The following is a 27145-nucleotide window of genomic DNA, read 5'->3' on the forward strand; positions in this document are numbered from 1 at the left end:
GGAAATTTTAATGGCCGCCGGTGGCACCACAAAATGCAAAAAGTACGCATTATCGGCAACATTTAGACTACGCTGACAAAGAATGCATTCACAGCACAGTTCTTCGTCCACCGACGTTCTTTGTGGACCACACTCTGGTCAGTAAAGGGTTTGTAGTGGCGTTTTTCCCACATAATTGAACGGACTTTATCCGCTTGATTCGTATCGCAAGCAGGACTGAAGCGCACAGGCCCAGCCCGGTAGTTGGTGGCAGGCTAGGGTAGAGGCTCCAAGGTCACGACAGCTACGTCACAAACAGCGCACAGGCTTAGCTGGTAGTTAGTTGGTGGCAGGCTAAAGCAAAGGCACCAAGTTCACGCCTGTTACGTCACAAACAATTGGATGGGTTTTAAGCCATTCCAACAGTTAAAAATAGGTTTAAGCCTGTCGTTTTTTTTGTACTTGTACTAAATTCAGACATCATTTCAATCCAGTGAATATAGTTAGATAATTACTACAAATACATATATTTATTTTAAAAACACAGGACACAAGTCTTCCAATTAATGTTTTTTTTTTAAATATTTTGATTCACTTATGTTTTGGGGTGGTGGGGGGAGGGGGGTATTTTTGAGAATATTTTGATTTAACAATTATAAAAATAAAATGCAAGAAACGAAACATAAGGGGATAAATATTTACTCGCGACCCATAAAAATGGGTCCGCGACCCAAACTTGGGTTCGGACCTACTGTTTGAGAAACAGTGCTCTAATAGATGGGCCCATGATCTATTTTGAATCACTTCCGCATGACGCGACGTCACTGTAGCATCCTTGGTATATTATCTTGAATGATTCTAATAGCTAGTAACGTTAGAAACAGGCGGTTGTTCATCTGAGTTGAGGTGAGTGTATTCTCGCTGTTCCTGCTCATATAGCCTATTTGTATGATTTAAAGTCTTCCCCCTCGTTTAGTAAATATAGTAAAGTAATATAATATTCTGGTTTGCACACTGTAAGTGTTCTGCTGGTTAGTGTAGTTACTTAGTGTGAAATGTGATCTAACGTTATCCTAGCCTTGTCCGTAGCTAACCGCTTCATATGAGCGGAACTTTACAGCAGTGATGCCATGTCGGCTTATTATAAGCGAGTTTGGGGTTCTTTTTCTGTAAAGTTGCCTGTAAATATTGGTAATTGTGGGTTGCGCTTTTTGGGGGGCTTGTTTCCCAAGTGTAGTTGCTTATTTAGGCTTGCTTCCAATATTTTTAATTATTATTTAAACCTAGCTGTAGTATACAACCCTCGTAGACGTACTTATGATTCTGACGTTTTATACGTCTACGAGGGTTGTATACTACAGCTAATTTAAACCAGCGGCTTCGCGACGCGTTGTGAGCTTGTAGATCGGCTATTTTCAAATAGCCGATGTATATGTTTAAAGTGCTCATGCGGCCCATTGTCACTTCTTTTGGGCTTGTTTTCCTAGACCCGGTTGCTTATTTCTCTCAGTAAACCTGGCAACACTGCTTTACAGTCAACAGAAGGCCTATAGCTAGAGAGTTAGCTAACAGGGTTATTTAGCAAGTCTTGTGTGTAGCGTTGGTTGGCCGAACGTCAAACTTTAAGTGAAGCTAGCTCAAGTTGGCTTACTGGGTGGTGTTTCTACCCCGATCCATAACGCTAACCGATAACTATATAATGGTTTCTGAATTGACATGCTATCAGTTTGGCAAGAGAATGTCGGCTAATAACACTCACTGAGCTTAGCTAGCAGCTTGTACACACTCATCCTTCCTCTCAGCAGCGGCTGTGATCGTTATGGTGGTCATTTTCGTTTCTAGAAAGAGATCCTGGTAAAATTGTTTTGTGTTTGATTAGTAGTTGTAGTAATTGTTGTTCTTGCAAGCTGTAACATCAAGATTTTCGATGAATTGAATACACAGGACCCTAATGGAAACAAGCCATAGTGTTTTCTTGGGTTTAATCCTTTTGGCATCCTTTTGTATAGAACTGCACTTTATGTGCTTTTTTTGCCAACTGTTAAGAAAGTATTCTATCAATCAGTAAAAGTATGATTTGTGATTCTTTTCCTCTGACCACAGGGAATATGTAACTGTCGTAAAGCCACTACCATGACATCCAGATTCAGCAAGACGTACAGCCGCAAAGGAGGAGAGGCCAACTCTAAATTTGACGAGGTCTTCTCCAACAAGAAGCCCACCCTGAGCACCAAATGGGGGGAGACCACCTACAAGGCTCAGCTGGGAGCGAAGAGGCCCCAGTTGAAAAAACCTGACGTTCCCGAGCTTCCCAAGAGGCCCAGACTGGACGACAGCGATAGTGACGATGACCCGTTTGGGTTTGACAGCGACGAGGAGTCCAAAACGGTCACATCTCACAGTGTGCCCCAGTCGAAGGCAGATGAGGGAAGTGCCATCAGGACAGCTTCAATCCCGGGTACACCACAGGTCACTGCCACAAGTAAGTAATAGGCGAAAACAAATAATCAACTATGTTTACAAAGCTGTAATAGAGGAATGCCATCTGCAAGGGTTTGTTGGGGCTGAATGTTAATAATGTACTGATTTCGCAATATGAGAATACTGCATGTGCATCACAGTGGCAGCAGTTCAGTTGCATCATGATTGTTTTACCTGCCATTAACCTGGCATATTTGTGAGATGTATGTGTATGTGTGTATATGTATATTTATTTATTTATTTATTTATTGGCCCCATTTGGAACTTCTGCCGTACTTCTGGGTGCCGGCAGGTGACGAATTTTAGCAACCAAGAAAATTTAAGCCACAGGTTGAAACGACCGTTTAAATAGCTTTTTGTAGTGAGTCTGTGCCATGTTTTCCCAATACGGTCTTATGGGAGCAGTACAGCGCATGCAGACGGGGGTTGACTGGCCACAGGCTGACAAAAAAAGTGATTTAAACGCCTGTTTCAACCCGCCTGTAAAAGTTTCTTGGCTGCACAAATTTAAAATATCTGAGAGCAGGGGGGTCGTGCAGTCGTGTACAAACCTCCGTGCACAATAAAGAGCGTGAGCGACGCTTTTTTTGATGGGTTCGTTCCCAGTATTGATGTGTTCATAAATAAACATCATGCTGGTTGTTGTAGTAATTAAAGAAGAGCTCCTGGGGTGCCCGCCAACCTAGCGGTCCAGGAGTATAGTTCATATAGGCTCTAATGCAGCCTGACAGCGCGTCGCAGGTTCGATTCCCGATCCCGACGACCTTTGCCGCGTGTCACTCCCGTTTCTCTCCCTGTTTCCTGTCTACCGCCACTATGTACTATAAATAAAGGCAGTAAAGCCCAAAATAATTTCTTTAAATACAAAAAATAGAATAAGAGCTCCTTCTGACCCTTTGACATAACTGAGCCTTTGGTTTTGGCATCATGTGTCAGTTTTAAAATATCAGTGAACATCATTTTTCCATTAATGTGGATACTAACTGCATGAAGGAATTGGGAACATCAAGTATAAAGAATGTTTGTCCCAACTCATACAGGTACAAACAGAAATGCAAGTTTGGTAACCTAGAGAACGTTGCAATTTAAGCTAATGGTTTTGAGATCACATAAGAATTTGTGGTAAACTTGAGGGTTTTCCATTGGAGGATGGCAGAAGGCAGAAGCCTCTATCAGCTGTTCTCTTTCTCACAGTCCTTAAAGGTAGGGTAAGTGATTTTCTTTGGTTAAAATAAGCGTTAAATAGCTCTAGATTCTGATAGTATTCATTCCTATTGTGCGTTTGTTAAGTAACAGGGGTCTCTCCTGCTCTTTATTAAACAGAAAATGTATTTTCAGGTCGTGATACCAATTTGATCCAATCAGGCTGGAGAACTCAGCCAGGATACAGATTAAACAAGTGGAATTGGAAGTGATTGCACAAATAAAAAAGCAGACAAAATTGGAACTGGATCACTACAAAAAATAATCTGATAAATGTGTACTCTCTCCTGATTGGCTGACATTTTGAAAACCACCTGAAAATGTATTTATGTATACCATCAGAATATAGAGCATTTAATACAAACATCTATGTTTTAACCAACGAGTATCACTACTACAGTTTGAAGAAGCTGCCGGAGTAGTTTGATGTGAAAGCGGTTGAATTCATTTTCCAGTTCATAATGGTCATCACCTGTCATCATCTGTGTACCATTCAGTGAACTATGTGATGACACCATGTAATTATTTTCATATCGACCCACAGATAAGCAAACGTCTGTACAGAAAGTTGTAAAGGACAGCCAGACATCGTACAGAAGCACACCTGTCAGCAACCTGAAACCGCCGACAATGATCTCCTATATTTCAAAGACAACCGCCTCTGATGACTGGAACTCCGTGAGGACCCAGCGGCTGTCCTCTGCTCTCAGTATGGACTCCAGCATCCTGGGTAAAGACTCTAATGTCGAGCCTGGAGGTAGCAGGGACTTCCAGTCCTCCTCGTACGCAGAGGATGGACACACATACACAGAAGGTCTGAGAGTCGCAGAGTTGGAGCTTCTAGCAGAGCCTCCCCCTGAGCCTCCTGTGGACACCACCCCTGCTTCCCCGTTCACCCTCAGGACCTCCAACTGCAAGAAGTACCAGCGGCCCGGTCGGCCCAACCAAGCCCCTGACACAGCAGACAGCAACAGCCAGCCCCCCGGAGTGGTATCCGCAAAAGCCAACAGTGTCTCGGCTGCCGGTGCAAGTAATACTATTGCCAACGCCAGCAACACGGCAGCCAAGCCAGCTGCGGCAGCAAAGCCAGCTGCAGCAGCAAAGCCAGCAGCAGCACCGGCTGTCAAGGGGAGGGGGAGGGTGCGGGACTACACAGTTCTGCACCCGTCCTGCCTGTCTGTATGCAACGTCACCATCCAGGACTCCATGGAGCGCACCATGGACGACCTGGCCGCCCCGGCTGCCCCCACGGACCTCGGAGCGGCGGGCGCGATGAAGAAAAAGTCGGATGCTCCGCCGGCCAAAACCGCGCGGTAAATGGCACATAGTCTCTCTCTCCTTTTGTCATGTTTTGTAGACTAATCTGCTTTGAGGCTTTTGAACACAAGACACTGAGATTTTCTGTAATATTGAGGTATATGCTGTATTGTTAAAGTATTTCGTACATATATTTTTCAACTGCAGACATGGTCCGTAAGTCATCTTCTTGACAACAGTATTTGTTTAGTTTTTGATGTTTCTTTCAATTACATCTAAAATTGTACAACGGAGACCCTTTCTCTGCAGTTTATAGGTACATGTTGTTTCCCCATCCTCAGCAAATCTGTGACTTTGTCAATATTGATATATATATATATATATATGATATATTGAGGTGCGCAGTCCACCCGCCTCTGGAGCCATTTGTTTAAATGATGATGGTTCATATGCTGCACGTGCCCCCTCTCTCCCCTGTGTCTGTGCCTGATTGACTGGCTCATCCATCCCTGCAGAGTCAATAAACCCTACCCCCCCACCGGTCTCTCTGTGTGTGTCTCCTCTACCAGGTTCCGGCCCACACAGACCAAGACCAAGAAGGAGACCAAGCTAGAGTTCTTTGGCTTTGAGGACAAGGAGGACCACGATAGTGAGGAGGGGTCGGAGGGTGGGGCAGCTGTTGGTGGCAGCAGTAGCTACAAAATCAAGTACTTTGGTTTTGACGACCTCAGCGAGAGCGACAGCGACGATGAGAGCAGCCAGGCCAAGGAGAAGAAGAAGGCCAAGAAGGAGGCAGCGGCGGCGCTGGCTGCTCTGAGCAGCAGCGTGGACAGCCCCCAGACCAGCGACTCTCAGGACAGCCAGACCAGCAGCAACACAGGTGTGAAGCTTTCTCTGCCACGTAGCCACGATTCGCATGACATGAGTAAACAATAACTCAGCATTTACCATAGATTTGGACTTTCATTACAACATTTTAGAGTCACATTATGGTCTAAATTTAATCGCAGAGATAAATAGAAGGATCAGAAACAATAATAAACAGATTAATTGATTAAGAAAAATAATTGTTAGTCGCAGCTCTATTATAGACGGGGCTGCACATGACTCAAAATAAATGTTGATCGGCAGCTCAAACGAAAAGCGCTCTTGCGTACTGTCGCTGATATCAACAATTTATTTATAGCGCCAGTTACTTTCTGGTCACATTATACTTCAAATGTCTATATCCTGTAAGTACACAAAAAAATAAAACTAGTGTTGACTAATCATTAAAACCTTTTGTAGAGTTCTTCCGTTTCTGTTTCTTAATCCGTGGATTAAACGCAAGATTTTGGCCAAAGTTCATATTTCAATAGGAAAACCATGCTCCTGTGACTTAAACAATGTACACACTGTGGAGGTGCGTTAAACTCAGAATTAGTGGTTAATTTCATCTGGCTCATGTTGGCTAAAGTAATGTTTGTGGTAGAGGAAAGATGTCCGCACAGAGCTGTAGCTCGAGCTCTCAAGTACACAAAGTTTCGGCCATGGTCGTCTTTTCTCTATTCTCTTTACTGTTGTTTTGTCTTGCGCCATCGACTGCTGGACGTGAACAGCAACTGTAGTCCTGCAGTCTGATGGATTTCCTAGAATTAAAATAAGCAGTCTGCCTTAATGTGTTCTCTTAACGGATTCATGGCTTTTAAATGCGCAAATTCATATACATTCATATGGCTCTGTTGCACTTAACTACAGTATGTAATGTGCTCTAAATCGGCACCGAAACGCTTGCATATGTGTAGCCTCCTATAATCCATAAAGATTTTTATATAGACGAAATTGTCAAATATTCTGCAAAGTTTTAGCAAGCAAGTGTACCAAGCAACTTCTCCAGGTGCTCTCCTTAGAACTAGACCAAAAAAGTTATGTTCACCCCTGATTATAGACATGTTTTTGTCGGACATTTGTTATCCATGCCCGCTTCTCGTTCATGACTCGATTTGTACCGAAAGTTAATTAAAAAGTAAAATAAACAGCCACAAAGCTGTTTTTTAAGTAATGAGGATATGACTGCTGCTGCATACATACAAGAGACTTGAATTATACCCTGAGAGCTGTGTTGGAGTTTATCACAACTATACATTATATTATAAAGTTTTGCTGTTAATCATGAACTTTCAATTCATTAGGCAGTCTCTACTTATCTCGATTTTTGATTCTTCATTAACTGTAATGGAATGTGAAAACAATTTCCAGACCATGTATTCAAAAGGCTTGTAAGTAATTGATTGAAAAAAGTAATTTTGGGGGTGAAGTACTGCTTTAATTTTGCATAATGAACACAGGCCAATATAATAAATGACACTGTGGTCTCTGGACAGATGGGTTTGACTTCGCTGACGACTGCAACCAGGGCCGCTCAGGGAAGCCTAACGACAAATCCAAGGACGCTGGAACCAAAAAGATCTTCAGTGGACCCAAAAAGGTCTGGGGCCTTGCCAGGGTTTGTTATTGTCTGCCTGTCCTCACTGCCACACATTTCCTCTTTATGAGGCATCAGGAATGTTTTTTCTTTGTCTTGTTTTTCCTAACGGTAATTGCTATTGTGAGTGTTTTGTAATTACACAGACTACGCTGTTGAACAGGTCAGGCAGTAATGTCTGGTTGTTATCTCAGGGTCAGGCTGATGCCCATCTGCATGACTCACCCTTGATTGGTGGTGTTTAAGTGTATTGTCATCATTTGTCCCACATCACCATCTTGTGCGATGTCCTTGAGTTGCGTCTAAATTATCTCACAATTATCCCTGCATTCTTTATGTTTTTATTTGTTTTGTTTTTGCATACATCATCTAGAAAAGTTGCGTGTCCCCGGGTTACGTTTTTTGTACAAGACATGTAATATCCAAGACATATTTTGCTTTGTCACCACAGCCCAGCACTCTGGCTGTCAAGCCTGTCTCGCGATGAAGCACTAGACATGCAGTATTTATGGGTTCTCAAGCTGCTTGTCCACAGCAGGCTTTAGGGTATGCTTGGGTCTTTTGCACAGAATCATGTGGTGTGCTCTTCCACAGTAAGAGCACACCACTTTGGATTTTACAGGGTATAAAGTGTGGACTCTGTTAATTTAAATTGAATTAACACTCCAGATTCTCAGATTGTGCTGTGCCTGTGTACTAGCCACAGCCAACTTGCATCGTTGTCTTAAATGAAAAACAAAGCTGGCAGCAGCATGTGTTTTGCACGTTTGTTCAACTAAACAGATGATTGTCATTATTAAATCCCACCCATCTCTTAAAACACATGATAAGCTCTGTTATGTTGTAAAAAGCCCAGGGAAGAGGGAATTCCAAAGTTATCCGAAGGAATGATCAACACAGATTTTCAAAGTAATGCAAGCTGAAGTCTGGGCTTGCTTGTGGATAACTAATAAGCACCAGCTTGCGCCATTACACCAACCTTGTGTGAGACCGACCTTCTAAGATCAGTTATGTAGGACTCAGCTTTCCCCTTGCACTAACCTAAATGGGATCTAGATGTTATTAAAAGTCACACCATTGTGGAAATACTGTAGGTTGCTGAGTCCTGTCTGATTCCGTTTGCCATTCCTGTTTTGACTTAGCAAACACTCATGTAAAATCTCTCATGTCTCCTAGTCTCCTGCTAAAGCTTCATACAACGCTCGCCACTGGAACCAGCCCGAGCCTGAAGAGATGCCTCCGCCTGCCCTGCCTCGCGTTCACAGCGCTCCGGTAATAGGATTCTCATGATTCTATTTGTGTTTTTCTTCCACATTCATATACAGTGACTTAACTTGATTTAACTTATGCAAACAAACACATTAGGGGTGTGCCGATACAATAATTTCACGATACAAGATATTGGGCTCAGGATATCGATACGATATATGGCACTTTTTCATTATGAAAATATATGGGGGGGGGGGGGGGGGGAGCAATTGCAAACAAATACTTAAGTTTTTGCATTATTATTGCAAAAAATATTTTTAAAAAAAAACAAACAAATACTTCTGTTTTTGCATTATTATTATTATTGCCAAGTAATTTCAAAAACGGCAAAACGGTACATATAGTCACGAAAACGTATCGCGATATATCGTGGGACGATAAATCGGCACGCCCTAAAACAAATAAAGACAAAACCATTTAAATGAGCGGTTCTCAAACTATGGGTCCCGACCCAACGTGGAGTCGCGGGAAGGTGCCGTTGCGGTGACAGATGCAAAGACGTCGAAGACGGTCATTTGACTCCTTGATTCATCCAACTCCAACCCACACAGGGAACCAGCAACTCCTTGTTTCATCCAACTCCAACCCACACAGGGAACCAGCAACATGGGAACGACGGCACACACACAACACAAGCCCTCGGAACTGATTTGACTGCTGATTAATGATATTTAGCAGTAATTATGTTCGGGTAAAATGTATGGAACCAAATGGAGGTCCATTGGTACCCTCTGAGTTAAATTAACACCGGTGAATTGGCGCTGGAGGGGTCCTGTGTACTTATCTGTGGACTAAAAGTCCACAGATAAAAGTCGTGGCATTGTTGTGGCAGTGCTACAATATTTATTCATTTCATTGATAAGATAGGCCTACAAATCTGTAGGAATCACTGCTTTAATTTCATTTTCTAATAAGTATTCATAAGGCCAGCAATGTATGCTTTTATTTTAAGATATTCTTTATTTCCACTTTGAAATTGCACTTGATTTAAATAAATGATATATAATTAAGCATTATATTATATGAAAAGAACATAACTTTAATAATGCAACAAACAAGCAAACCAAAAAAGTACACATGAACAGAACTTTAACCTTAAGTTCAATTTTAAACTCAAAAACATTGTCTTGAGTCTGTGTAGTTGTGGATCTAGACGCGATGTTAAGCACATTGTGTGGCTTTTGTTCCTCCCCCTCCTACTCAGGCCAGTCTGTCGAGCAGCAGTAAGGACAGCAACTCCCACAAAGACGACGGCCTGTTCAAAGCACCCCCACCGCCGCCCAAAGTCACCAAGTCGGAGACCCTCCCCACGCGACTCAACCAGGACATAATCACTGCACTCAAATGCAGAAAGGAGCACAAGGAGGTGAGCATATGGCACCCTGGGAGATGTAGTTTGTCCAAGCACGTAGCACATTTTTTATTGAGCCATTTTAACCACAGAGGAATGAAAGGAAAACAGAAAAGTTTTGGGACTGCCTGTGGTTTTCTGTACTTTTGTTTGCATGCTGCTACAAATGAAACTCTTCCGTGCCCCCTGCTTGGCCAAGCTGCTGTTACCCATTTCATACAGGGCTAAAGGGTTGGCAATCTTTGAAGTGTGGTGTCCAGCTCGCCGTAATTCATTTGAATCGCAGTGTGGGCTGGAGGTTGCAGCGAGGAGTGTGGTGTTTCATTTAAGCTCTCTCGCCGTGCATGGTATTGGCAGATGGGTGTGTTGGCTCCAGATCAGGCCGTTAGCCGCAGAGTCCCTGAGGCAGTAGTTCTGCATCTAAGATGTCGCTGCAAATAGGGGTTTTCTTAACCTCGGGTACTCTTCTAATGTGCTGAGCGCGTACACATACAGGCCCACGCGCGCACACACACACTGCTGATCAGGCCATAGCTCTCGAGGCTACCCTGATATTGATGACGGGTATTACCTCAGTTGGCTTAATGCTGTTAATGGAACCTGATCAAATCAAAGCTGTTGTCTGATGCTGTGTGCATGCGGGCAGATGAGCTTGCATGCGTGCGTTAGGTCCATCTCTGGACATTAGCTATAGCTGTGCAATCAAATCTGTCAAATGCCCCTTCACTTCCCAGCTATACACAGTGGTGCAGCATGTGAAACACTTCAATGACGTGGTGGAGTTTGGTGAGAACCAGGAGTTCACAGACGACTTTGAGTACCTGGAGACGGGGCTGAAGAGCAGCCAACCACTCAACACAAGATGCCTTAGGTAAGATAATGATGTTGTTGTAGGGGTACTGGTCAAGTTCATTTTTGCCCATTCCTTGAAATTCATCCTTTGCTTTTACCATTCCTAACTGTTTGGCGCAGATGAAAGCTATGTGCTGCTAACCCCACACACTGTTTACTTGCAACTTTATCAGTTTTCTACTCTTAGCTGTGACTCATGCGATGTCTAATTTAGTCTTTGCTCTTGCCCTCCATTTCTATCAGCCTTTCTCTTTCTTTAAATATTTCTCTCTCTTGACACTTTATATTTCATCTGTTGTGGGTAGATAATGTAGTTGTATTGTTAAGTTGCACTGTCTGACAAAGCAGGAAGGTAATTAAAAATGTACTTCTGGGGTTGCCAATAGCCGAGTGATTAAGGCGCATACCACATAGACTCTGATGCCTGACAGCACGTCCCCGGTTTTATTCCCGAGCCAGTTGGACATTTCGCTGCATGTCACTCCCTGAATCTCCATGGTTCGGTCTCTCTACCAAGATATACCTTTCTATCAATAAACGGCAAGAAAAGCCTGGGGTGGAAGAAAATAGCTTCATCTTTGGAAAGTGAAGACACCTTTTGTTTCAGCATTTGATCTATAGTAGATAGGAGGCTTTATAGCAAATACGTTGGAGGATGCCAGCCTCCTTATGGATTACTTTTCAGTGTTAAGATCTATAAAATGCAGAGAGGGTTACAAAACATGAAAGAACCGCAACACAGATATAAGATAAGACTTTTATTGATCCTGTGAGGGAAATTCAGTCAAAGATAGAATGCAACACAGAATGCATCACACACAGTGACACAGCTGGAATCTGCATCACATGGCTGTAAGTAGTAAGTTTCATAATCTATTAAATCTGTTGATTATTACTTGATTAATTGAAAATGCTTATCACTGAATCAAAACGGACACCTTCAATTTTAACCTCATTTTAATCTTCGGATATTTCATTTATATATTATGAATATATCTAATTATTTCACTGCACAGCCTCATCGTGTCTACACGCATTGAGTTCAGTCTGCTGCTCCCACGTTGCCACCGGCAGCTTGTGGGTATTTCAGATACTAGTATTGAATGGGAGTGCATGCCTGGGGCAGTTGTCCCCTTTGGATAAATTGACTTTGTAAATATTCAACTCTATGAACAAACCTGCTTAACAAGAACAATGTTGGTGTAACTAAATGATTCTGAGGGGGGGAAACGCAACACGTAGTGTATGTCCTCTAGTCTAGTAGGCAGAGACGAGAGAAGAAACTGAGCTTTTATTGGGACAGCTTGATCAATCACCGGCGTGTCACTGAAGTTTTTCCTTTAGGCAGAGACGAGGAGAAGAGTCAGTAGAACACACTGCTTGTACCGAGGAGCAACAAGAATCAGAATCAATATGTACTTGTTAAGCCTATTGAAACATTTGTATTTGCAATGGTCAACAATGACGACACTAAACCTCATTGATTCGCAAAGCCTGAAGTATAGGCAGTGGTCAATATGAATGAATTAATTTATCCACTACTACACCACTCTACTTTGTACAGATGTATGCTGTTTATTATTCAATGCTTAATTTTCACACAGAAGCACAACCTTAATTCTATCATTGCCTAGATTGTGTTATAGACAATGACATTATGGCAATACTAAGTTACTATAGATAGTTGTGTTGCAGTTCATTTATAACTAAGAAATTCCAATTATATTAAAATGTTGAGCCCTGTGATAGGGCATGTTTGGATGGGTGAGAGAAAGGGGTGGTGCATTCAGACGTGGAGATTTCGGCATATTGATTCTAGGGGTGTGTAATATTGGCATTAATGAGGGCTTGATTCTACAGGCGTGGCATAATTAGTAGGTCCTTAGTCCTCCAAATGAGGGTAAAGATGGCGCAAAGATTGAGGTACTATAAAGCTCCTTTTATGGGCGTTTTTATCTCGATACTTGAACATTTTCTGAGGAATTAAATGACACCACGTCACTGTAGTTTAGTTGATAAACTATAAACTGCTTGACCTTAGCTATATTGATAAGATATTGCAGAAAACATTTTTTATTGCTTAAGTATTTATAGAAATCGCAATTTGCCTTTTGCTGGCACTGCTGTGGCTGGCTAAAGCCACTTCATTGTCATACAACTGTATCGCACACCTAAAATAGATAATCTACAAACTCAAAAAGCATCATGGATGCGAATTAACCATAAATCTGTCTCTCTGCTAACAATTTCACAAGTACAATTCCAATGTAAGTAAAATACACTGATTAATTTGTCTTTACATGCACTATCAACTACAATACAAGTTGGCATTTCTTGTTTTACACAAATGAGGCCACAGTTTATTCGCTCTTGAGTCTTGAGACATGACTTACTGCCATTTAACATAAAGTTCTGGCTTCTGTGAATGACGACAATCTCATCGCAAAAAGCCTTGATTTGATTTATTGGCTGATTTGATTTAGAACAAATACTTTTTCAGAAAATGAGCATCCATATCCACATTTTGGTGACATTGCAAATGCATGATAAATCTTTACACGATACTTTACTAAAAGGATTATTTGATTATATTTTATTCAATTTCTGATATCGATTGATTAACCCAGTGGTTCTCAACCTATGGGTCAAGATGACAGGTTTTTATTTATTATTAGAAATAAGACCATTACTGCATGAAAAGTAATCCTCAAACTATGCTATAAAAACTGTTCAGACATTGGCCAAATTGTCAAAAATTGTGCGAGGCGTTGTGAGCTTGTAGATATTATTGCTTCTACTCCTACCATTCCAATTAAGTGCTTGTCAGGGTGGGGGGTCCCCAGTTCAAATATGATTATTTTGGGGGGGTCGCGGCCTGAAAAGGTTTAATCCATTGTCACCCATGATCTCCTTCCCTCCTTGTCCTCCAGTATAATCAGCTTGGCCACACGGTGCGCCATGCCCAGTTTCAGAATGCACCTGCGGGCCAGAGGGAAGGTGGCACAAGTCTTCAAGATGCTCAGTGACGCGCCACAGCACCCGGTCAGTAATCTTTTGAAACTGTTCTACGTAGATCTCTTGTGCTCCCCATCACTGTGTACATTACCAAGTGCCTGATGGAGTTAATGAAATAATACAGCAACAGATGGAGGAAGTGCTTGCCAGGGTTCCAGTGAATTCTATGTTATTTCTTAATTTTTGGTCATTTATTTAGATGAATTTCAGCTATTCTCCCATAGTGTTGAGTGTGGTGAGTTAGATATTTGATTTAGGTTGTAATTTTGGGAGGACTTTAAAGCCACTTTTCTTTTTCTTCCTTTTTTTGGGGGAACCTTTTCACATTGTTGTTTAAAAATCTGTCCAATCCATATATTTAAACTCTCTCTCTCTCATATATAGAACCTGGCGCTGTGCACAGCCGCCCTAATGTACATCCTGAGTCGGGACCGTCTGAACATGGACCTGGACCGGGCCTGTCTGGACCTGATGATTCACCTTTTGGATGTGGAGCAGGACCACTCGGCCCAAGAGGACCAACTGACTCCCAAGGAGGTGGGCAAGGTCAAGGAGAAGATACGAAAGCTTTGTGAGACGGTACACAACAAACACCTGGACCTTGAAAACATCACGGTGAGGAAAAAACGACTGTAAAGTTTCTGTACGTAATTTTGACTTTTGCCGTTTACTGTCAATCGGTTGCTGTACTTGAGGTCTTCACAGGTCCAAAATGACAAACCCCAACCGTAATTTGATCTGTTAAATTTGTCAGATTAGTTCCGTTATTTAAAAAAAAGATTAAACCAAACCCGTAAAATTGTTCCGAGATCCTATTGATTCCGAGATATTATAGTGCTGAGACCAGAGAGTATTTTATAAACCATGCAAATTGTAATTGCTATTAAAATGCCATTATACCACTAGATTACAGCCTATAATAAGTGATCCTGTCCTCTCCTATAAAATAAGTGATGATGAAATTAAAATCTATTTTAAATAAATTAGTTGCAGTAGCCCACTTTTTTTACATTAGTCTTCTTGGATCCAAGGAGACCTGACCCTTGGTAATAGAATTGGACCCGACCCGCATGGTACTGAACCCATACCATGCAGGTCTCTGTATTATCTCAAGTTCCCGGCTTGGGTGAACCCGTAAAGACCGCCATGCTGTACTTGTGAACCCCAGGTTCTTCTCTTTTTTAATTACCAAGAAATGTAGATGACCGTATGCAATGCCAATGCTAAATATGACTTTAGAAATTCAAATGTGGTTGTTTTTATTTGTCTGAGCCATACCCAGCTACTGTATATTCTGTCTCAGAAAACGCATGTAGTAACCGGAGCGACCTGACTCTTCAGGTCAACTGAGAAATGCAAGCAGAAATGCATGCAGTTTTTAAATGCTATTTTTAAAGCTTTCTTAATGATATTTTAATCGAAAACTATTAATCAAATGGTGAATACAGAAAACATTTAATTCAGATAATCAGCATCATCAATCACTTAAACAGCTGATCTCTAGGCTACTATTGATCCTAGCTTGAAGATGCTTAAATTGCCTGTTTGAGGGCATAGGATGGTGCTCTGGCTGCTTCCTGTCTTAGGGCTAGTACACTATAGGATATTTGGTCCAATTATGCTGTCGGGGACCTGTTTTGGTGCTCGGCGACAAAAACCCCAATCTGATGCAGATCGGGCTTTGATCGGCGAGATATTGCTCGCTGTGTGTGACAGGCTCTGCGAGAGGATCTGGCCACGATGATAACACTCGGCGATGCCTTCCTGAGCGTTTCTAGATATCTAGCAGGTTTGATATTTGGCTCTATCGCCGACTGCAAATCATGCAATGTGAAAGGGGCTGCGATCACTCCCCGAGGAGCTCCGTGCTACAGCCAATGAGAGCAGTTATTACAGTATGCTTGAATCAGCATTGGAATAAAAACAAATATATGTATCGGGTCTGGATCGCCTAGTGAACTCTTGCAGTGTGTGTGATCCCTTGTCGGCGATCAATCGTATAGTGTGAAACCCACAACGATATGACAGCCGATTTCAAGAAAGAGACTAGTGTTGTGTGAAATGCTTAACGATCTGATGACTCCCCGACCACTTCAAAAGTCGTACAGTGTGTGGTGGTAATGTTGATGTTCTTTATGTTTTAGTCGTGTCACTTGGCAATGGAGACGTTGCTCTCTCTGACATCTAAGAGAGCTGGCGACTGGTTCAAAGAGGAACTCCGGCTACTGGGAGGCCTGGACCACATTGTAGACAAAGGTGGGTGTGCGTGTGAGGATATTTCATTTTTGGCTTAGCAGGAGAGCTCTTTTTTTCAGCAACGCCATGCTTCACGTTCACACAGACACACAATCATAATTTTGTTTGTGAAAAAGGATAATTTCTGCTTGAACGGGAGTTCAAGTGCTTAACGAAAGTGGCATTTTGAGTTTTAAGCATATTTTGATTATCGCAATAATCGAAATTATTTTTGCCACAATTATCGTGAATATCATGTAATTATCGTGTAATTTTCATATCGTCCCATCCTTTTTCCACTCCCCTGTTCCCGTAAAGGAGGAGTTTTCTCTGGTGACACAGACATAGTGCCATTTTGGCCGTAATAAATCTGTCAAGTAATAACACAAAATGTAATTGCAAAACTGAAAAATGCCGCAATTCACAAGTGCTTATTGAACCATGGGTGGCGTAAGGTATGCTTAAATGTTATACCTAAAACCGTTGAATCCTTACCGCACAATGCTTACGGGGGCATTTCTTTTCATGGGTGTTTTATTTACGTGGGCGATATATCTCTCCTTTCAAGTATTTCCTGTCACAGATGAGCTGTAAGTACCTGTCGGCCTGCATCGTAATTGTCTGTGTCTCTTGTGTTGTAAATAGTAAAAGAGTGTGTGGAGAACATGAGCCAAGAAGATGACAAGGAGAGTCTGGTGGCCTCCTTATGGGGCGCTGAGAGATGTCTGAGAGTGCTCGAGAGTGTAAGTAACTACACTGAAAGTGGCGTTTTCACTGCGCGAATAACAAAGGAATGCAAAGTGACCATAAATGAATAGCAAAGTTTAGACTCAACAAATATTTACCAGTCTCCAGAGTATGCCAATGAATGTGCCTTTTCTTCCCTGATATCTGTACCTAATAAATGTACGTTGATGTCCTCACTGCCAACAGGTGACTGTTCAGAACCCGGAGAACCAGAGCTATCTGATCGCCTACAAAGACTCCCAGCTCATTGTCTCCTCCGCCAGGTGAGAGCCACTCTAGCCGGCATACGGACGGATGGAAGTTTGAATATTGTTATTCAATGTGGAGGGTAGGGTGGTTGAGATCCTACTCAAAGTGAAGGAGTGATGCATGTTCTGATGTGCATGAATCAGCTGTCAACAAAGCTGGAAGCACACACCTGAAGAGGTGGAGACAATTGTCAGCCCACAAGTCCTGAAAGACCAGACCCACAGATGGCTAGTGGAAATGTAATATCCTGTTAGCTACAGAAAAGCACTGCCTATGTTCCTATTGATGTACAATTGGTGTAATTAAACTTGCAGTACAGCCTACTTCACAAAAAATGAAAGATCAGCTGTTACTCAGTGCTTGTTACAGTACATGTGCTTGTTACGTGCATCATCAAATTCAAAACTGCATACCAAATACTCTAAATATTTTGTATGCAGTTTAATTAACCCATTGAGACCTGAAGCCGATTCTACATGTCTCCTAAATCTCAACAGTATTCTGAAAAACGTATGTTTCTATATCAGTGGTTCTCAATCTTTTTCATGTCAAGGACCCCCAAAATTATGTTTTTGGCCGTGGACCCCCATCAAAATATTTTGTTCCAGGGACCCCAAGAAGCAAAGATTTGAGTTAAAATTTTTCGCTTTAAAAATATACATATTCAAAGATTTGCACACATTTTCACGATTTTTCAAAAATAGCAGATCTACAAGCTCGTAGCGCGGCACTCGGTGCCGCACTATGAGCTTGTATATCTGCTATTTTTGAATAGCCAAAGTGTAAGATAATGCTTTTTAGCTCAAATCTAAAAATGACGCAGTTCCAGGTCTTAATGGGTTAAATGATAATTATGAAAATCATTTTTTACATTAATGCTTGTCATCGTGCGTTGCATCTAATACATTATTCATGCACAATGATTTCTCATACAGATTTATTATTACAATAGAATTAATGCGTTGTTGCGAGGCTGCGAGGTACTTCTCATGCTGATCAGCTGATTTTGAGTGCTCAACTCTGTCAACCGGAAACGTTCACACAGTGCTTGCAACTGCAATGTTAATACTGCATGCCATATCAGTAATACTTGGTCACCGTAGATTAATCAGAAAGACGCATGCATGCAGTTTGTTTTTTTAAATTACTTTTCTGGTGAACTTATTTGTTATGATTGGCTGCAAATCTTAAGATTACAGCCATGAAGTGTGTGATAAACCATTTAAGACCCCTGGTCCTCGCACTCACCCTTTATAGTAACCTGAAGCCCCCACAGTTCCGCCCGTTCCCTGGCTGGCTTCTATTTCCACCCAGTTGGACATTGTATACACTTGTGTTGTGGAATACTCTGAGTGTCACTCACACAGAATAAAGGGCTGAACAGACCAAGCAGTCTTGTCCTTACTAACTGCGACTACGTCTGGAAATCGGGCGATGTCTCATGCACAGAATACAGCCCTGTTCTGTGCCTGTGTGAGAGGACATACCTCTCCTTATCATAATGAATAACATTATAGCCCTTTTCCACCTGAATTAATTGGCACATATAGTTTTTTTTTCTATGTGGGAAGACCTGGTCTGAGAGCCTGGACTTGACTTTGAGATCTCCCTGTTCCAAAACCTCTAAAAGTGTTTGAACAAAGACTGTATGGACTTTGCTTAAGTCAAAATGCTTCATAAAGTCACACAACACAATGTGTTGTGCATCCCCTGTGCCTGGGTGTATGATGCAGGCACAGAGACATTATGTAACACATCTATGTGCATTAAAAATGCTGCCTTTTACACTGGTAGCTGACAGGTTGGCTTGACAACCACATAATCAGAATGTCTATGGTTTGATTCTAGCTGGAGACCTATGTTGCATGTCCTTTCCTGCCTGTCTCTTTGCTATCCAATTAAATTAAGAGTAGCTTGAAATAAATGCTGCCTTGGTGGTAAGCATTCTCCACTGTCTGAATCTTTAGCTTTGCCCTCTCTGATATGTTGGTTCATCTTGGTTCATCTTATCGGCTCTGGGCACACGCCATAGGTGTCACGTCTGTGTCAAACGATGCCGGATACCCTCACGTTACCTCCTGTTGGGAGGTAGCCTGATCTTGTTACTATGATAATCTAACCTCTGCTCTGTCTCCCCCAATCTCCTCCATCTTCCTTCACACGCTTTGTCTCAATCTCCCGCCTGTCTGCGTTCCGGCCCTCTCCATCTCAACCCCCTCACTCGTTCAATCTCCTGTGTTTCTTTTCTTTCCCCTCCCTCACTCTCTATCATCCCTACCCTTGATCTTTCTCTCCACTCCACCCCCCACACCACCACCACCACGACTCTTTCAATTACCCTCCCTGTACCTGCTCTCACCCTCCGTCTCTGTGTCTCTTGTCTGTCTTGTCTGTTTCCAGAGGCTTGCGGCACTGTGAAGACATGATCCAACGCTACAGCAGGGAGCTCAATAACAGCTCACTGTCATTGACGGGCACAGCGCTGCCCCACTGCAGCTTCAGCAATGTGGGCAAGGCTGTAGAGGACTGTATGAGGGCCGTCATAGGAGTCCTGCTCAACCTCACTCATGACAACGGTATGTTGTCACACGCATTTAGAATGCTGGTCTCACTTTTAAAATGTAAGGCTGGTGGGAAATTTCATCGGGCATGCATTTGAGGGGCAAAATTATTAATTGATCAACAGAAAATGAAATTTCTATTATTTGCTAGGGTTGTGAAATATATATATATATATATATATTTATATATGAAAAGTTGAACCTCCTGTTTTCTAAAGGTTTAACCATTTGAAAACAAGTCCCATCCACTAGGAAGCAGGTATAAAAAAAGAAAATAGGAAAAGTCAATACAATGTATTTGAGGCCATATTTCAACATAGGAATGAAGTGACTATCTAAAATATGCGCTGCCTATACCATTTTATAGATGATCTATTAACAGTGAGCAAGTCATGCGTTTGTACATATATGTATTGTACATTATTTAACTGTGTTAGGGGCCATGTCCACAGAAATGTGTTTTTGAGCTGCCGGCGCTTCTCTGCCATACATTTCTGCTCCTCTTCCTAGCACCGAGCATCGCTTTTCGGCACTCGGCTTCCAGCGCCTCAGGCAGAAAACGGGTAAACTTTTGGGATGGGAGCGCCGCTCATCAATGTCAATTTCCTATGCAGAGGGTTGGAGACACACGCCTCTCAATGCATATGTAGCACTCTGGACATGATATTCAAAGTGCTTTGTCGCTCAAAAAACTCCTTATGTGGATACAGCCCCTTAGGTTTCATTTCATGCTGTTTTAGTTCATTATTTTGGCTTTGCCTCTAGCCTATTCTCTAGTGTAAGTGAACATTTATTTTTAACTGACCTTATGACTTAAGCTACATTTACGGGGTAAAAACAAGCTGCTATTGGTTAGCTTTTATTTCTTAAACGTTAAACAATATGTAAATAATAATCCTAATGTGCATTATTTACAACTTCACCAACAAGTGAACACTTCAATTTGAGTAATCATTAAGCAATTTAAGTTTGTCTCTTTCAGGTCAGATAACTTGTGATTGTGAGCATTTACCATCATTTTGTACTTTAACTTATTATAACATATTGACAGAGTAAATGCTTCTGAAAGAGCGGAGAAATTAATGCTCGAGTAATGAGCGTAATGAGTGAGTAATGAGTGTAATTGTGTGTTTCTGTCTGCAGAGTGGGGAAGCACCAAGACGGGTGAACAGGACATGCTGATTGTAACAGCTCTCAACTGTGTCCTGCGGGTACCGCGCTACATTCCCCCGGAGCAGCGCTTCGACGTGCGAGTTCTGGTAAGAAACTCACTGCAGATTACCTCCTGGAAGGAGCGGCAGCATAGTGATTAAAAGAACACTGCAACAAAGACAGCTGAAAGGTTATCCTATTTGCATGTGTCCTCACTCTTTCTCCATCTTTCTCTCTCTCTCTGTGTGTCTGTCTCTCTGTATCCCATCCCATCCTTTGCTCCAGGGCCTGGGCCTGCTTATTAATCTGGTGGAGTACAGTGCCAGGAACCGCCATTATCTGGTGGACATGGACTACATCGCCTCAGACAGCTGTCTAGAAGACAGCCTGGTGCAGCCCTCTGAACCCACAACGCCTGGGACAGAGGAGTCGGTGCCCACGTGCCCAGCTGAAACCCAGGGAGACGTGGCTGACAAGCCCAGGTCCTCCGGAGCCCTGGCTGCCCTGGTGAAGGTAGATAGTTGTGCCAGCCGACATTATAGTGCAAACATCAACAGACTGACTTTCTTTTCTTCAACAGCTGTAGGCAAATCTGTTTTTTGTTTTTCTTGTTATGTGAAATAAAGAAAATTTAGCTGCGAGCTGTTCATGAATTTGCATCATATGGCTCTTTCTGATGGAACAAATGGAACAGTATTTTTAAGTTTCCATATCACGCTGGCATATCAAGGAATAGAAAAATTATAATATTGCTATAATATGCAGGTATCAAGGAAGTCTCAAGTAGCCTATTCCGTTTACACTGCCTTTATCCCTCCACTTGAGCTTTGAGCATAGAATAACATTCTATCCATCAATTCTGAGTTTAATGCCAAAGAGGCAGACTTAGGCCTCCTCTGTATTCAACTTCCTACCCTCACAATGCTATCTTAATTGTATTTATTAATGCTGCTAGAACCAAACGAGCTGCTCACTTGTCCTTGACAGTCTACTACTTTGCAATGTGCCTTACAGACGATATTTGGGAGTGCTTAATGTATGTTGACCGCGGTCTGTCAGGATAGTTTGAACGTCTTGTTATCCAGCTGTGAAAATGTGTAAAATACTAATGTGTAGTACCCATTTGTATTACTCTCCAGGCTAGGGTTTTTGACCTTGCTTACAGGGACACGCGTCCTTTTGAATTATTAATAAAGTGGCTCTCACATTAGTCCATGCCAGTTTCTGAATGTATGCGGTGTCTGCCTCCGTCTCTTCCAAGCACTTACTGGAGAGGGAGCAGGCCGCCATTCTGGCCGAATCAAAAACTGATGACCTGATCTGCGAGGCACCCAAGCCGGCACTGGACCAGAGTGGAGAGTGGCAGGAAACGACGTCCGGCGAGATCCAATGGGTGACAGCAGAGACACCACCAGAGACAGAGGGCCAGAATGAGAAGAAAGTCGAGGAGAAGAAGGAGGAGGAGGACGAAGAGTTGGACCTAAACAAAGGTAGGAGGAGGATGACTCTCTTCTCTTTCCCTCCTTTGTGTTGAGAGATGCATAATGAGAATTACAAACTTGACATTTAACAACTTTTTAACCATCACTCTCCCCTGAGAATAAAACGAAAACGAAGATTATAATTCATTTTTAAATTGGTTTTGGCTTAGTTTATTGTGACTTAATGGTATTTTCCCCTTATTTGCATCATAAATCAACAATGACTCAATAATGCACTTTCCCAGCTTAATTTGTACCTGCATGGTTGCACTCTCGTGGGATTGTTTGAGACAGTCTGCCTTTAAAAATATGACTTTTACTATAACCTTTTGAAATTAATTTTAAATGTTTTTCTCTTGTGGGTTGTAGCTCTACAGCATGCTGGCAAGCACATGGAAGACAGCATCGTAGCCTCCTACACTGCTCTGCTGTTGGGCTGCCTCTGTCAGGGTAGCCAGGTAAGGTCACACACAGCCACATAAACCCCACTGTAAATAAATCTGGGATTTTCCTCCGTTAATAATTATTTATCCAGTTGATTTGGGGATGATTGGACGTTTTGTTCATGATTTTTGGATACGCTGCCCTCTGAGTTCACACCTACGTTGCACCGCCAATTAGACTGATACGCCCATATATGGAGATCTCTGTATCTGTCAGTCATTGTCCCTTTTATGCCCATATATGGAGATGACGTGTGTGTGCCGCCAAAACTGTGGGAGGAGTAGTGGGACAAAGTTTTGATTTGATCTATAATGGATAATAAAGTCGCCCAAGTACTATACTGTGTTGCCCCTAGGTGCAACAACACTAATTGGAAACCTAAAGTAAGAAGTGCTCCTCCTTTCATTGTTTCTATGGTAGAATTATTTCTGCAACTCTGTGAGCATAACTGCAGTAACTTTCTGTTGATCATCTTGGTTACTGGCTATCTCTTTCACCTAAAGTCTCCCTGCGCCTCCCCTGCAATGCTCTGGCATGTATCACACTTTGAAATCCCCCATTCTAAACCCTTGACAGTACCTGTGATACCAACGATTCTGTTGTATTCAAAGTCTAAGTGTTTATCCATACTTGGTGCAATATCACTTATCTACTTAGCAGGTGCAAAACGAATTGCGATTATGCTAAATACAAACGATTAAAAGTGTACCTTGTTCTGTCTTTGTTTCTCCGATTCTCATCGGTCTCCCCAATCTACTTTTCCCCAGATCAATGTCACTACTGTGAGAGAGCACCTGCCTAAAGGAGATTTCTCCATTATGACAGAAATGCTGAAAAAGTTCTTGAACTTCATGAACCTCACTGTGAGTACCATCTTCCTGTTGTCATCACATCACTGCATGCCATCTGACAGAAGATGTGTTTCAACTCTTCAATCTACTCAGATTTATATATATCAGTTTCAACAGTTGTTATATGGAGAAAAAAAACATTTCTATAACTTCCTCATGATCAGCTATGTACAAATTGTACATATTGTACATGTATGCCTATATTGCAGTTCAACACGTAGCCACAGTACCTGTCTGGAATCTCCATGGGAACATCTTTCCCTTTGTTAAAAACACCCAGCCTTTTAAACTCTTCAAGATCAAATGTTGCAAACGCATCTTATTTCAATTTTCAGCCCTTCAGACATGTCTAACTCAATGTAAAAAGACTGTGATACAGACGAGGAGGGCTTTTATACCCGTTTACTTCTGTCAGGAAAGGTTGGAGGGAGCGTACACCACTGTGTCAACTGGTTTAAAGAGCAATTTACATGATAAGTTGACCAAAGCTTTTGAGCTCTAGCTCTTTTTAAATGTCACCCATCTGCTATATTGTTGCCTAAGAAGTATATTGAGTGTGACAGAAGGAGCCAAATAAAAAGCGCTTCATGCATGCACACATGGCGCTGAGGTTGCTTGCTTATAATAGTGAAGGACTCTCCATTGAGAATCCTTATATCACTCGTCAGTTCACTGCCTGAAAACCTTACCAATACATATAACAGCAAATAAACACATCAGTAAAAACCTTACCCTACTTTTAACTCATTCATTGCCAGAGTTTTTCATAACAGTCTGCAGCCAGTGCCAGCGTTTTTACCATTTTGAGTCTTTTTGACGATCCACAGAATATGTCGCTCCAGGACGATCGACACACCGAGTGTCGCAAAAGACGGAGGAGTGTCTCTGCTTCCATTGGGGGAAAGCGTGTCACTGCGACCCTCCATTCTTTAGTTATTGGCTGTTGAATATAGCTTTTTTTCTTATCTAAATCCTTTAACATTGTAGTGGACGGGGTGAAAATGTTTTAGATGACGTCATTTCCGGGTGGATCCTTCTCTCGAAGTCATAGGATCACTCATAGGTTGGTGAACAGCGCCATCTAGCATAATCACTGAAAACACTGTTTTGTCACGTTACACGTCATTGGCACTCTGGGCCTTGTAAAAAAATTGGCACTGAATGAGTTAATAAAACAAAATCCAAATCTTAACAATAAAATGGCTATTTCTTTAAGTGGGCAGCCAAAAACGGCCCACCCCCATCTAAAGCTTGGACAGCTTAACATTTTTTTCATTCTTCTTTGTCCTGCATGCACAGTGTTCGGTGGGCACCACAGGACAGAAGTCTATCTCTCGGGTCATCGACTACTTGGAGCACCTTTAACAGGCCGCAAGATGGCTAACTCATACTCTCAACACCACACAAGGGGTGGCGGTGGTTTGGCAAAACGTGTCCACTTGACCCACATAAGCGGTCATGAGAGTCTCCACTGTGTCTCTTTGACCTCCTCCCCCTCTGATCACTCAAACCGGTGTTCACCGCTGTGTGTGTATATGCACATATACTCACACACACACACTCGTTACTACAAATGTCCTAGCAGCACCCAGAGCACAGCCTGAACCAAAGTTATGATAGCCAACATGGACACACAGAATCCTTCAGTCTGCTCCGTAAAAAAAACAAAAACCCCATGGAGTCGAAGGACCCCACCCCAATTAGCGTCGTCCTCAGGTTACCAGGAATCAGGCAGAGGGGTCAGAGGGCTGGACCAGAGACAGAATCTGGGGAGCATCTAAGCCACCTTCGCTTCAGCACAGTGATTGACCTTATTCTTTGAGGTCAAGCCTGGTCTCTACAAACATTTGAGGTACCAGATACCTGTGTGCAGCAACCCCCCCCCCCCCCCCCAGTCGGCGTGTGATTCCTGAAATTGGAATTGCAATGGATCATTGCATTTTAATCTCTCCGTGTCCACATTTGAAGCCAAGGGTGAAATCATTGATTAACATGAAATGACAACACAAATCATTTTCATAGAAGTTAGAATGATGTCTCTGTTAACATGCGTGTGGAACAATTTGAATGCATAAATCTATTTACCTACATATTTGCTATTGGCTCGAGATGGTTGCAGATAAGGGAAAGAACTTAAGCTTTGATTTTATTATGCTCTGATGATTGTGCCCATTGTCTTGCTAAGCTGTGCGAGGTGGTGAGTCGAAAGACAGGCATCCTCTGATCATTAGATATTTTATTTTCCTAAGAGGCATGTTATTTTTTCTTTCCCTAATGAAATGGTTTTAAAGGAATCAGCAGGTCTGTGTGATATCAAGTCTATATTTTATTGACTGATAATGGCACTTGAATATGCTGTTATGATTTTATGAATGTTTGACTCCCTGCCCATTATTAATTTTAAAAAGCTTTCTGAATAAATTCCTATAAATTTGACCCAATGTAATTATACTTTAAGCTTTTCCTTTTGTACAAAGGATGTAATAGATTACTCAAGTGATCGAGGTTTGTGTTCCCTTTGAATTATAGCAATGAAGTTTTTATTTTATATTTCTTCCAACTTTGTGGGTTTTAGCTATTTAATTTTAATGTTTTTGCTTCCTTTGTAAATGCAACGTCTTTAACTGATTATGTAACATGCCACTCCTTCCTGAAGGTTTCACATTCACCTTTTAATATACTTACATAAAATTCTGTGTGAGATGGAGAACGTGGCTGGACAAGAGCTGTATCCTCTGCTGTGTAATTGGTGTGGACTTCAATCCACGTCCAATGGGTAGAATTTGTAGCGCAGCAGAACTTGCTGCATTGGAATATCTAAAATGTATCGCTCCGTGACTGGTTCAAGCGCTGGTCTTGAAGGCCTCGCCATGACCATGCATGTTCAGCCACTCCTAGCCGTGACCTTTCCTTTCTCCCCTGTCTCATGATGCCCATCACACAGACGCACACAAGCTCCCAATCAATTAATCTGTACCCTTTTCAAACTTGTCTGTCCTTAATGAATCATGTCCTGTGTCCCTTGTGCGATCACTGATTGAATGACAGCCATACCTGATTAATATAAGCAGATTGTTTTAGTTTTGTTTTTTTGTAGTGCTGCAGTAAACATACAGCTGTATGTGTTAACTGTAAATGAATTTACCGTTGCAAAATCTGGTCTCGGATGGAAATTTTAGAATGTATATACTCCTGTACATATTACGGACATTTAAAAATGCTTAGACTACTTTTTTCCCGAAGCTGATATTTTTTTATTTTTTATTTTTCTGAGTTGTCATTGGAAAAAGAGAAAAACAAAAACCTGCAGGGAGAGGAAAAAAAGTTTGTACCAGTTTCAAGGACTTTGTCTTTGGTTGTGTAAATAGCTGTATCTCAGAAAGAAAAAAAAAAGTTGCTACTTTTGAGTACACTCCCCATGTGTCTCTGTCTCTTCTATGGTTTGAAAAGTGGGAATGCCTTCTCTCTGGTTTCCAGAGTGGTTGTCTGGCCTTTTGTGTATTCAATGCTGTTGGATGTAAACACTTCCAAAAAAATTGTTGTTTGGTCTCGTA

At 42.0% G+C, this 27145-nt stretch overlaps 1 protein-coding gene across 5 annotated transcripts; it reads left to right on the forward strand.

Annotated features, from left to right (window-relative positions):
- On the forward strand, positions 1-26027 carry wapla (WAPL cohesin release factor a). 5 transcript variants are annotated; one of them, XM_084075663.1, is made up of 20 exons: positions 1-137; positions 2083-2461; positions 4208-4976; positions 5490-5800; positions 7284-7405; positions 8561-8656; positions 9858-10019; positions 10739-10875; positions 13787-13898; positions 14256-14486; positions 16016-16127; positions 16752-16849; positions 17040-17116; positions 19503-19678; positions 20807-20922; positions 21101-21328; positions 22077-22305; positions 22666-22754; positions 23508-23603; positions 24891-26027. In XM_084075663.1, exons 2-20 carry the CDS (start codon positions 2113-2115, stop codon positions 24954-24956), a joined length of 3576 nt encoding a protein of 1191 aa, XP_083931789.1. In that variant the 5' UTR covers positions 1-137; positions 2083-2112; the 3' UTR covers positions 24957-26027. The 5 variants fall into 5 exon arrangements, with proteins under 5 accessions (XP_083931789.1, XP_083931790.1, XP_083931788.1 ...); XM_084075664.1 differs by having other exon boundaries at positions 6-148; XM_084075662.1 differs by lacking the exon at positions 1-137 and adding an exon at positions 773-885.
- Positions 26028-27145: the final 1118 nt, after the last annotated feature.

This window comes from Gymnoscopelus microlampas (genome assembly GCF_963454915.1).
Source record: "Gymnoscopelus microlampas genome assembly, chromosome: 13".
Classification (NCBI taxonomy): domain Eukaryota; kingdom Metazoa; phylum Chordata; class Actinopteri; order Myctophiformes; family Myctophidae; genus Gymnoscopelus; species Gymnoscopelus microlampas.